The 13,991-nt window shown below is 33.4% G+C and overlaps 1 protein-coding gene across 1 annotated transcript in view; it reads left to right on the forward strand.

The window, feature by feature from the left end:
* Window positions 1-13,991, forward strand: part of LOC149771140 (transient receptor potential cation channel subfamily M member 2-like) — a 53,375-nt gene that overhangs the window by 12,540 nt on the left and 26,844 nt on the right. The window contains exons 4-7 of the mRNA XM_089948815.1: window positions 4,143-4,237; window positions 7,289-7,386; window positions 7,966-8,155; window positions 11,054-11,155. Coding sequence (XP_089804941.1) covers window positions 4,143-4,237; window positions 7,289-7,386; window positions 7,966-8,155; window positions 11,054-11,155 — 485 coding nt within the window. The remainder of the gene's footprint in view (window positions 1-4,142; window positions 4,238-7,288; window positions 7,387-7,965; window positions 8,156-11,053; window positions 11,156-13,991) is intronic.

A 13,991-nucleotide genomic window follows, 5' to 3' on the forward strand; every position in this document is an offset into this window, starting at 1 on the left:
CCATAGTCAACAGAAAAAGAAAGAGAAAAGTCCATGTTGTGCATGTTATGACAAGTTATGTCTTTTTAGATGCAATGGATAGTCCTTAAAATCTTCGTAGAGATGCCCATAGAACCTCAGGAATTTCCAGATGGTGCTTCTGTCCACCATATTAAATGTTCTCCTGAAGTCTGCAAAGTGTACATTCAGGAGTGACTTACTTTCTAGGGACTGTTCTATGATAATACACAGTGTTGCTATGTTTTATGTTCATAACCTTCCAGCTCTGATTCCTGTTTGTTTGTCTTTCAGACTGGAATGTACTGCAGACCAGGTGCACTCCAAAATCAGCCTTAATTTGAGAATCTTGCTTGGTAGGGATGGTAGTGGAATATATCTCCAGTTCAAGCAGCCATGAACGTCATCTTTCTTGTGAATCTAAACAATGTATCCTTCTTTCTCTCAGGTGGCACATATTCCTTGCCCTATATTTCCTGTATAAGGTCAGTCATGGCATGGGCTGAAACTGTGGCCTTACCTTTTAAGGCTTCTCTGGGTTATTGTCTTGGCCAGAGGGCTCACCAATCAAGCTGTTATGCTAGTTTGCTCAGAGTATTCCCATCCTTTTCACATAAGGCTTGTTATTATTAAGTTTCTGCAATGATAGTTGCTGTGAGATGATGATGGATGGTCGTCATGTCATTTGTTTAACCAGATTTCTCTGCATCTGTGGCATATTATTCGGCAGGTTCCTGGTTATTTTACTTGCATGCTATTCTTGAGTTTATTTATTGTAATGTATTGCCTCATGAAGATGCTGTTTATGTGCTCTAATTATAGCTTGTGCAAGTCTACACTTGATTTCCTGTCTGTCTTCAGTACTCTTGATTGTATCTTCTGACAGCCATCTCTGCTTCTTTCTTCTAAATTCCAGCAACTCCTCAAAGTTTGACCTCAAATGTACCTCAATATACCTCAATTTGTTTCCACTTCTTTTATGTGGAACCATCATTAGAGTGAAGAAGAACCTGGAATCTATTAGAGATGAAAATGGCAAACTTCTCATGTTTCTAAACAGTCATGAGCACAGAGATGTCATCTCATGGTTGTTTGTTTAGTCTAGTCTTGTAATGCTTCTAATTCTTGTCTTCCGTTTTTGATGGCATGATCTGAGTTTACATCCTCCTCCATCTCCTGAAGACAGAAAGGTTGCCAATCTGATTTCACTGTTGCTGAATACATGTATATGCATTTCCAAGTAATCTGTTTGATCCTACAATGGAAAACAAATTGTCCCACAGATTTTAAGGTAATTCTGTCCAGAGAGTCTGCAAAGATCTCTCCATTTTCACTCATCTCTCAAATGCAGTCTTTATGAATGATTAGTCCCCATCCGATGCTCAAGCTGCCTACTTTTGCATTAATGTTGCCCATCACAACTGTGACTTCCTTCAATGGTACTCAGGCAAGCAGGCTCTCAATTAGAAAAAAAATTAGTGTACTAAGATGTTGTATTTTCTTTAATACTACATGTATTACGTTGTCATGCATCATCACATTATTCACTGAAATTGGTTCTGGATGGTGTCTTTAATATTCTGATAGAACATAATACGTTATCATCCTTGGGGTGTTTTGAAATCAGTTTTGTTAATTATCTAAACAGTAAATTTCAGCTATAAAAAGCATGTCTGGTAGATTATCTGTATCTTTTCTCAGTTCTAATTTAATTTATTCTTTCATATATATCTTTAAAAACTGACTTTACTTTCTTCTGTGATTAATATTTTTTGCCATTAAATTGAATTGTATTCAGGAACTTACTTGAGGCAGTGACCTAATTTCCATGTAGCTGCATCGTAAAATCTATCATATGATATGAAGGTAATAACCAAGTTTCTGTGTTTCACTTAAAACAATTATTTATTAAGCCTATATTTTTCTTATTAAAAGTTCTCCATATCCAATGTGAACATTTTGTGGTTGGTCAAAAAATTCTTGTGTCTTTATATATTTAAAGATGTTTTTAAAGTCCTGATACATGTTATGGACATTCCATGTAAGGACAACTTGTATAAGTCTATTTTCTTCATTGACATATTCACCAACTGAAAACAGCAGGGCCCAAAGTGGCTGAGTGGTATAAAGTGCTCACCATTACGTATCACTGCCATGTCATCTCTATCAGCATGGGCTTGAGGCTGGGTTCGGCCAGTTTGGGTATGTGAGAAAGCTTGCCAGTAGCTTCACATGGGTTGGTGGTTCTTTCCGGTGTTTTCCTAAGTTCTTCTTGTACCATTAATACTGGCTGCCATGTATAGCCTATCTTTTGCTGAACATGGCGTCAAATCCTACAACAACAACAAAAAAACCCAACACCAACAACCAGCTGAAATTCTGACGCTATCCATAAATTGCGTTTTTGGTCTCTTAAGACTCTTTAAATAGTTTGTCATGATCATCCCATATTTAACAAAAAAGTGACACCTTTCCTGGATGGCAAAGGTGTTTTGTTTTTATCCTAACCTCATTGCAATATTTAGCCTCTATAAACCTGACAGCTGTTCAGAATTACAAATTTGTTTGGCCTTTTTTCTTAATTTTATTGTCATGTTCACCTTCTATAAAGCTAACACCCTTCCACAAAGTTCAACAATATTTAGCAAATAGGCTTAATCCCTATCCACAAATGGCAGGTGTTTGTGGTCCCTAAGTATTTTCCTTTAATTTCATTTTGATCTTCAGCCTCAATAAAATCATACTTGTTTGCAAAGGACACCAGCTTCAGTCCCTTTTGTTACTTTTATTGCCTTATTAAGTATTAATTATTATAATTCTGACACCTCTTTACAAAGGCCAGCCTTTAAATCATATTCCCTAATTTCACGTCACTTTCAACCTTTATTTCTCAGCCCTTATAAACTACATAACTATCAAAAAGGGGCAGAAGAGTTTATTCTGTTAAGTCAACATTTAAATTCCTTTTCCAACCATTATAAACCTATTCCTGATGATAAACCAATATGCTTGTGATCCCTTAAATCCCTTTTCTTAATTTTACTTTCCTTTTCAACTTCCATAAACTAAACACTATAATAAAAGACTGGGTTTTCATTCCTTATTTATTGTATCCCTTTTATTGTATGACATTCATTGTCAACCTCCGTAAACATGACACCTGTCCGCAATTAAAAAATGTTTTTTGTCCCTATGGTCCCTTTTGTGAATTTCATTTTCCATTTCAACCATTATCAACCAAACTTTTTACTGGCAAAAGATGAACACTTTTGGTCCTGAATTGGACATCTATATTTCACCTCTTTAAACTTTTTTCATTCATAAATGACTCAAATATTTTGGCCCTTTTAAATTTCTTTTCTCAATTTCATTGCCTTTTAAACCTCACATTTGCCCACAAAGGTCATTCCTGCATAGTAAACATGAGACATCGTTGACATAGTACCTGCAAGAAATAGACTGTTTCAAGAGATAAAACACCTGTGCTCAAACAACACATTAAATTCTGATATGAAACAATTCAGGGCAAAATAAATGCAAATAAAACCATCTGGACCTAGCCTTCGCATTTGAGGATGATAGTTTTGACCCATTTATTTCTAATCTTGCCATAATAACATTAAACTTCCTGATGTTAAATCTTGGAGGATACACGTTTGACACAGAAGTGATTACTTCAAAGCACATGCAAAATATGAAGTTGTTATAATTCTGCTTTAAATAGCATATTACAAATAAAATACATCTTAACCAGTGAGTTGAGTTATATTTACTCTGTAAACTTAATTGTGTCTTCTTATATGCCCCATGGTTTAAAATTATTGCATTTCCAACAGAGTATCTTCTCAAATTGTCAGTAGTTTCAGATATACGTTTGGAGAATATAGATGTTAAGTTTCTTGGATTATATATTGCACAAATGATTCTTCTATATAGAAAACATTCAAATCTGATCAAATTGGGGATTCTCAAAACTTTTAATGTCAGCAACCTTAGTTCTAATGTCAGGCATCTTTAACATAGGGACAAATATTGCTGTAACGAAACGTATTCTCGGCTTGACCTTATCATAAGATGTTACCTTATGTTATGTAAGCCTGTTACGCTAAATGTTGAATATATTTACCTTAATCCGTCCATTGCAGTGCCTGTATTAATGCTGGTTGTAGGAGGAAGACAAACTACACTGAAGATGGTTGAAATTGCTCTCCAGAAAGATACACCAATGGTCATTGTAAAGGTATGCAAACAGTAGGATTATACTTCAGTTGTAATATATAATGCTGATTCAAATGTGCCTTGAACTAACGCTGATTCAAATGTGAATTGCTTAGACCAAGATCTGACATTGCTGTTTGTTCTACGTTTAATTATAAACAGTTTGGACTCTGATCAGCTGTTGAATTAATGCAATGGTCAACCGGGGTTTACATTGATTATTAGTGTGTAAATCATGTATGGGCAGATCTGGTTTTTAATTGTTTGTTAATATTATACTGAATATTTGCATTTTGATGTTTGAATGACTGTACCATTCCCTATAGGCTTGCATGGCTTAAACTTGTTCTTAATTGTCCAACATTGCTTAAGTGGATCACACACACTGCTTTGCACACCACATAACCATTTTTTGAGCCTCAAATATTCTCCCACCATTGTTCAAAATGCTGGAAGTGATGCAAAGTTTAAGGAAGATTGTTTTTGATTGAGAGACTGCTTCCACAAACAAATGCAACACGTGGGTGGGGCAGACTAAGAAAACTATATGAATAAAATGGCTGGTGATAAATGAAACTTAAGTTATAATACAGTAGTATTACACATCTGTGGTCCTTTATCCAATCATGTGGAAGAGTACATAGAGGACAGCTCAAGGAGGTAGCAATTTTTCTCCATTTTCTTATTACTTGCATCTTAAAGATAACACTGGCAACCAGCCATGAAAAATAATACATATGTTAAATCATCAGAACCATGGTAAACTTCCACTTTAAATCCAGTTTTGTTTTTCATTAAAAATATTTCGCCACTTTCTTGGGGGTGGGGGTGGGTAGTTTTATGTTTGATATGTATGATTACATGCAACTGGAAACAATAATATTGTTTAAAATTGAATTTTTGCATGTTACACAGTGTTATTTATCTCAGTGCTTGCTCATTAAGGTAGCATGCCTTCTAATAACCAGACAAGCTAATCACACCAGGGGACAATCCTTTGTGTAGCAATCTACATATGGCAAGAATAAAAATTGGCTAATATAAAGCAATATGATTTGTAGTTATTAATGGGGGTGTGGAACATTTTATCTTGGAGATCTTTAATCTTACAGTTTAATATAAGTTTTGTAAATTTCTCATGAACCAGCATCTTTTAAAGTCAATTCATTAGTAACAAAATTAAAGAGTAAATTGAGTAACCCACTTACATGTGTGCGTTTCGGACTTTTAATTTAGCTTTGATAATTATTTAGTCATATTGGTATTATGTTCGCAGTGTGACACTTTATAGTGGCACTTGGGCATCATACCGCATACGTGTAGCATCATGTCCCACTAAGTCACATTATCCTGCCACTAGGCTGACTTGTTCTGACACTAATCCCTTAATGCTTAGTGACTAGCAATGCAGCAGCAAGTACAAATTTTTATCTTTTAACCCACTTATAAAAGTGATGGTTTTTAACCAGTGAGTAATGTTACGTTTATTTAATTTGCCTTGTGGGTAGTTTTTATCAATGCATGTAATGCATAATTGTATTTGGTACTTGACCTTGTCCAAATTCAAGTTCATGTTGTCTGATCAGTGACATGTTTTGAAAACAATGTAATATATGGCTAGTGTTTCTCTCTGTGTGTAGGTTAAATATTAGAATCATTGTCTTATCTGGCTCAAGGACATTGGACTAGCACTACTTTAGATTGTTACTTAAAAACTATTAATTCCTGCAATAACATCTGATGCAGAAATAATTTGTGTACAATTTTGTATTTGGTTGGAATTATTTGTTCAAATTTGTCTTCTCTGGAATTACAAAGTGCTTAATAATATTCTTAGACAGAGCCATTAACATGGAATTAAAGTGAATTTAGAAAAGGACATTTTGGATTATATTACTGTGACTAATCAAAAGATTTAGTACATCATCACACTCAGGTTACTGGTACATTAGTACATTGAAGACTACAGGCACATTAACACCTTCAGCACTGGATTTTATTTTGAACACCACTAAAATTTAACTAGAACTTTATTCATTAGGACTGGTGATTTAACCTTTTAGACCATTTGTGATTTTATTCAGGGTACTGTAAGTTCTTTTTAAATTTTTCACTTTTGTAGTCTAGGAAAAAAATTGTATATTGAATTGTATGAAAATTGTTAGTTTTTGCTCTTTTCTGTTACTTGGTTTTAAAGCATAAAGTCAAAACAGTATACTGCAGGCTTTTAGATTTTGTGCATTTGCTGAAAGTCAGTTTTAACATGTATTGTGGGATGCTACTTTTAACATTAAGCTGTTTGTAATGAAATCAACAATAACAAAATATCAGATATAAACAAATATTGGATCATATGAATCACATTTTATTGTTTTTTCAAAGTGTTATGAAAACATTGCCGATGATATAGCAAATATGGAATATAATTATATAATGCTTTGTGTACCTTGCTCATTGTTTTATCAAGAGTTTACTCTTTTTCTAAACAATGAGTCTGGTTTATAGTTGTTGTTGTTGTAGGGTTTAACACCATTTTCCATCACAAAAAATAGGCTTTAGTGACGTGGCAGCGAGTATAAATGGTGGAGGAAGAATCCGGGAAAACCCCAGAAAGAACCACTGACCCACGAGAAGCTATTGGCAAACTTTCTCACATACCCACATTGGTCGCATCTAAGACTCGAACCCATTCAGACAGAGGTGAAATGGCAATGATCCATAATGGTGAATGCTTTAGACCACTCGGCCACTCTGGGGCCCTCTGGTTTATAGAACATCATACAAAGGTCATTTGTTTTGTATATCTTCTTTGAACATGAATTGTATATCTTCTTTGAACATGGGTACATTAATACTAAGAGACTGCACTAATGTTTCCTTAATGAAATAATGTTGAATAAAACAACATAGTCTGACAATGAATTGCATATAATGAATTTTATTCCTTTTTAAAATGAGTATACTTGTAATAAATGTGTTAAGTTATGAATTATTTTTGACATAATGGTGATATTTGTATTAGGTTAATAGTGAAAGATCAAGGCTACATAATCATAAATTTTGTGTATTTCAGGGATCTGGCGGAGTAGCTGAGATATTAGCTGATGCAATCAGACATGCAGAAAAGGTTGAGGTTGATAACAAAGATAACCAAGGACAAGACAGCGAAAGGTTTACAAATGCAAATTGTCATTGCAGACGAATGATTATATTTATTGCTGTTAATTGTTTGTATGTTGTTACCTACATACATACCTAATGGCCTATACACATGTGAAAAGTAATAGGTTCTATTTTGGTTATTGAAGTCAAGAAATTTGCTAGGATTCAGAACAGCACCCTCTAGGTTGTGAGTGATACAATGACCACAGCATTTATATTAAGCACATTATCATTATATATCAATAATATTATCAGTATCAACAAAAGTTTTATAAATCTTCATTATATGCCCAAGCAAAATTCATTTTGTAAAGACCAATCTAGAAAAGGACGAGAAGCCATTCGTTATGCAATAAGAAAGTAGAAATAGCAATGATGACATATTGTGTGCTGGATTATTATCTATCATATAATTCAGTTGGTAGTAAAAATAAAAGTTTCAGCAACGCATTTGTATAAAAGAGGTTTGACTGTTTTAGGATTTGTTAATAAATATTTCTGGAAGAAAGGAAAAAGCTGATATTGGACTTGAAATCAATTACTATTAATTAAGTAATTGTTGAATATGTAATACATTTGTTTCAACAGAACTGAGATGCATGTCAATCAGAAAGTTGATATCCGTCAAAAAATGAAGGGTATCTGTGCAGAGCAAGATATGGATGGTAATATCAAGCTAATCCAAGACTGCCTTGCTAAGTCCAATCTGATTCATATATATCAATACGGCAGTGGTGACCAAGACCTTGATGCCATAATGCTTGCAATATTTCAGAAGGTATGTGGTTCTTAAAACTGAAATGTAATCATTATACTTGCATTGCCAGATAACTAAATTTTGGAATGATATTACCAGTGGTAAAAGCATTGCATTGTTGTGATTGTCACTATCTTCCAACTTTCCATTAATGGCATCAGGCATCACCACACTGACTTCCATTTTTATTTTACTTCATTTGTCTACAGTTGTTACAAAATCTATTGAATAAAGGTGTAGGTTCACCTACTCCAGTGCTAGTGTACTTACTTGAAGCACCAACCTAAACACAAGAATACAACAAGTAAAACATAATAGTGATTTTCTCAGGATCTAATGCAATTTCACCTTCTCCATTACTATCTTACGTACATTAACCTGGATGCAAGAGTAACAGCTATTAACATCAGATTGGTGCAGATAGCATATAAATGCCTTGTAGATTGGTTTTAGCTAGCAAGTATTGTAATATACATCATAACAGGATTAGCAAGTATGACATAGTGTTACTTGAAATATTTTGCTTCAATTTGCATCAGTTGCATGCAGTTAGTATAAGATTATCCTATTAAGTTTGCTTCAAAAATGTTTTTTTCTTCTTCAAATACTACATTAGTAATTGAAAAGGTAGACAAATATCAGAATAGTTATGAGAAATGATTACTTTTGCTATAATCATTTGACAGAAGAGTGTAGTTCAATTGTCGAATAAGAGTTATTTATTTGCAGCTTTTAGAAAGTTAAATATGCCTCATAATGTAGTCTTTTTATAGCCATGACATTACATCAGTGACTTGAAGTACAAAACTCTTATTCCAATTCCAAATATATATCCATACACTATGTCAACAAACAGTCAGAAGTGAAAACCTGTGTGACATTTTGTTGTGAGTTCATAATGACATTAATATTTCCAAAGTATAAAACTTCCAACTGCAGCAATTTGAAAAGTAGCTTTGTCTTCCCACTTCATACCATTACTGAATATTCACAAAACAAGATACTTAATACATTTAACAAAATGTATGCCTAAAATCTGTAGAATTTGATGCTGTTTATTCTGATATTTTAATATTCAAAACTTATAAACCTCATATCTTTTAATTCTGTCCAATTATGGTGCATTTAACATTTCACATATCCGAATTGAAAGACTGATGCTTGTGCGAAAACGATGGAACTGCTGCAAACATTGTTGGCATTGGAGAGATATTAGCATTCAAGATTTGCAAAATATTACAAAGATTCATTTTAGGAGGCAACATACATCACACCTAGTGCTAATTAAACATTGATTTCTAAATATAAATCTGAACCAACTGAATGATATACATCTGATGCCGTAAAAATATGCAGTGTAGTACTAGGTTTCTCATAATAACTAGCATTATTATTTTGCAAACATAAGGATCATTCTAGAAGGTTAATTTCCGTTGTTTTTGTTATTTTCCATTAGGTAATAATTGTTTTTAGAGACTGCTAATTGTGACCAGAGGTCAAGCAGAAGACTATATAATCTTATCACTGGAGGAAAAATTCAGTTGTGATTTAAGATCTAGCACTTTTAAGTTGTATTATATGTTGTGTCCAGCTGGGCTGATATTTAGTTCTTCAAATTATTCAAAATACAAACGTTATCTGATAAAATTCTTGGGCAGAGACATTCACTGGAATTTATGTTGAATTTAAACATGGAATTATATTACTGTAATTCAACAAAAGACTGTTGGCTCATTAGCCATATATAGGGTATAACAGACACATTAACACCTTCATTTTGGATTTATTGTGGACTTCTGCTGAATTATAGTTAGGACTTTTATTTATTTGGATTTGTGTCTGTACTTCTAGGATTATTTGTGGATTTATTTCATAATACCTTAAGTTCCTTAATATTATTTTCACTTTGTTTCCTTGGGAAATATATTGTTTGTTGAATTTTACAAAGCTTGTTGATTTTTTTTTCTGTTACTTGTTTTAAGAGCATAGACTCATAACAATATATCTCCTCATAAGATTTTTTCGGATGGGTATACTGCACGACTCATTAAAAATGATTTTTCTATGAAGACAATATTAAGCCCACCTTCAGTTTCTCAGTTTATTCTGATTTTAACAGTGAAAGAAGTATTGTAAATGACAATGTAAATATTAAAGTCTTACATCCATCATATCTCAGTGACATGCAGACGAGGATGCGTTCAGATAAAAATGAAATATAAGAGTATTGTAAAGGTAATTGTTTTTAAAACTTGTGATACCTTTTTTTATAGTTAGGACTTTTAATTATTAGGACTTGTGTCTGTAATTCTAGGGTTATTTGTGGATTTATTTCATAATACCCTAAGTTCCTTAATATTATTTTCACTGTGTTTCCTCAGGAAATATATTGTTTGTTGAATTTTACAAAGCTTGTTGCTTTTCTCTCTTTTCTGCTTTTAAGAGCATAGACTTGTAACAATATAACTCCACATAAGAACAACAGAATGGCCAAGTCCACCATTTTGAACTTGATTAAATATGTACTTGCTGCAGCCAAATTACCTTGGAAATAAAAATTAAGAGCAAAACCAAAAGCATCATAATTGTAGTTTTTAAATTATGTCAAAATTTCGGATTTAATTTCATCTTAACCTAACTAACTATTGGTAACTAGAATATGAGGGAAATGACATTTTATTTGAACTTCACATATGATCTGTTATTGGCATATTGGTCAATACTGCTTCAAACTCTCAATCAACTAGACGACACTTTAGCCGATGACTTTACAGTTATGGGACTACTCAGCAGATGTCAGTAAGTTTATGTATGAAGTTGTATTATTAGGACCATCATCACTGTAATTCATTAGTGTTTTATAAAAGCATAGACATTTGTTTAACAAGATTACTGACTGTGTACAATGTATATTTTCAGACTATGATGTTCAATGCCATAAAGTCTAACAGGGCAGACCTTGTGAAGCAGCTTTTAGTTAATGATGTCAAGCTCCTGACATTGTTGACAAAAGAAGGACTGGTAAAGTTATATAATGTAAGTTCACGATAAAGCTAGTGTGAAAATTATCCTTTCCAATTTCAGATATGCATGACCCAATGCCTAACCGTGATTAAGCAGCTAAAATTAGTATTCATCGATAAAAGCTAGCAATTGCGGGTGATATAATACTAAATTCCTATTTTTTAAATTAAAACCCCGATTAAAAACTGACGATTGCTATTGGACATGATCGTGCTCACATGACGCAAGATGTACACCAGTGCACCCTAGATACAGTTTAAATAACATTAACTGCTTCTCAAAGTTACATCAGCACAATTTAATTACCCTTGCTAAGAAAAGATAGTAAGTAAATTAATTAGGATCTTACAAATGTAATTGCATCTGTGTACTTGCATAATCCATCTAGCTTTCAAGACTTCACCCAGGGTTCGTATAGAGTTTGTGAAAGTTTGTAAAGTTTCAGTTGGACATTTCATGCTCATGAAAAATGACTTTCTATTGATGTTGTTGCTGTTGTTGTATGGTTTAACGCCATTTTTCAGCACACAATAGGCTATGCATGGCAGCCCGTATTAATGGTGGAAGAAGAAGCTGGGAAAACCCCGGAAAGAACCACCAACCCACGAGAAGCTACTGGCAAGCTTTCTCACATACCCACATTAGCCAAATCTGAGACTCGAACCAATGCAGACAAAAGTGAGATGGCAGTGATCCATAACAGAGAACGCTTTAGACCACTCGGCCACTTGGGGCTCTAACTTTCTGTTGAAAGGTTTTTGCAAGTTTACAACTTTTGTGGAAACAGGAGCTGAATCTTTTATTTGTCTTTTTTTTATTCCATTAAAATATTTTATTTTAAATATTGTTTGTCGATAGATATGAAGGCATTTTCCATTTATCTTCTCCGTAAGTGAACAAAGGAAAGTAACTTGGGAGCTGGACATAAGATTGCACATGTGTGTTCAATATGTTTCCATCATTATTTGTGTGAAAACGTTGTCACTGTCTTCAGAGTCAATGGAGTATTGTTAATAGTGCAGAATTGATCCATAAATATGTAATTCAACACTTTGTTATGCCTGAAAAGGTCTCTTTTGAAGCCAAATGGCTTGAAATTTCAGGCTTCAAATCATTGTCAAAAAAATTAAAGTAGAGTGTCACAACAGAAAGCAGTTTGCTCTGTTTGTAAGAAAAATTTTGAAGCAGAAAATGAGAGAACAAACCATTTCCTGTCATGGGAAACATGGAAATAAAAGGATTGGTGCATTCAAACCTCTTTAGTACAACTACACCCTTTTTGGTCTCATCGAATTTTACTTCATCTGTTGCAAAAATTTTGTCAGAAAGACATCTAAACTCCCAAAATCAGCCAATGTCAAAGTAGATATACAAATGTGAAAGCCAAAATCATATGGATTTTAAACATTGTCATTGCAGGTTCAAATCATATGATGAAAATAATATGTTTGACTTGATCTTCCTTTACAGTCAAATACTTTGCAGTATTCTGTGGGGAAAGAAAAACTGCATACTTAGCTGTCTTCAGCGTTGTATCACACTACACACTGCAAAGTATCTTCAATGATGGGCAGAACAAAGAATTTGTTCTATTTGATAAAGATTTGAATGAGGACTTGCAAGAATATAAAATTGACTCTTCAATGACTATGAAGTAACAAGTTATTATTTTAATTCTGAATTGAAATTCTGGCTAAGAGCATTCTTAAAGCAAAATGTACTATAATTGACCATATCTACAAGGCCGGAGGAATCTCCCAGACCCAGGTCACAAAGAAACTCATGCTATCTGCCTCAGGAGAGTGAGGAAAATACCAGATTCATCTGGACAACAATACAAAAGAAGCTGGAAGTGGCAATAAGGCACAGAAGAGAAATGCAATGGATGAAGATCTTGCAAAATCTAAGGAGTTAAAGATTTCAAAGTAATATAACTGAATTGAAGACCTGTGCAAATAAGCTTGCACTTGAGGCAAATTTGAACATGATATTGGAGATAAAGAGTACAAGCTGTGAGATAATGTGGCTAGATATTTCTTTCCTGTTCATATGAGTGCCTCTCTCTAAGGTATTTTTATTGCTTGGAGAGTATTTAGTTTAAATATATAAATCTGTTTAACAAGGATTCTTTCATTTCTTCATTATGAAGGCTTGCATCACTTGGTGGAGAAAATATTTGTGACACATTCAAATAGCGGTTATGCTATTTAGATACAGCTTGATAGCAAGTATGCTATGATACAATTACTACCAAAAATGGCTTTTAATTTTAAATGCATTGAAGTATGTTCACCTAATAGTATGTGAATTACTGTGCACTCTTTAATGCACATAAGTCGTAAGTTTTGTTGTTGGTAGGTCAGGAAGTTTATGAAAATGGTTAGCATTAGTTCATTAATTTGTTTTTAAAAAGTCTGTTTGAACCTGTCACTTCAATGCTGTCGGTCATTAAGTATTGCTCATATCCTACAAATAGTGATTCAGTTCTGTTTATTTATTATCTCTTCAATTCTTTGTGATTTTAATTAAATTTGATATGTTTTTGTGTCTTGGCTGTTTTTTGTGTCTTGCAAAAGAATCTTTCTCATATTAAGATTTATCCCCAGTTTTGCTATAATTTATGATGGTTTGACCTCTGTTTGTAACACTCTTCTCCCTTTAATATAACCCTTTGAGATATATTCATGAAAATAGATATTCATTTCTACCATGTACTAATTTTATTTATCAGTCTGTTCATGTTTCTCCAGCTTCTCTCTTTTGAATTGCTTAAGATACTTTAAGGCAACATGGCATGGAAGTGTCATGACAAGAGTTTGCGTATGATTAAGCT

The sequence above is a fragment of the Sinohyriopsis cumingii genome, unplaced genomic scaffold (assembly GCF_028554795.1).
Source record: "Sinohyriopsis cumingii isolate HCF-2022 unplaced genomic scaffold, ASM2855479v2 utg002106l, whole genome shotgun sequence".
Lineage (NCBI taxonomy): Eukaryota > Metazoa > Mollusca > Bivalvia > Unionida > Unionidae > Sinohyriopsis > Sinohyriopsis cumingii.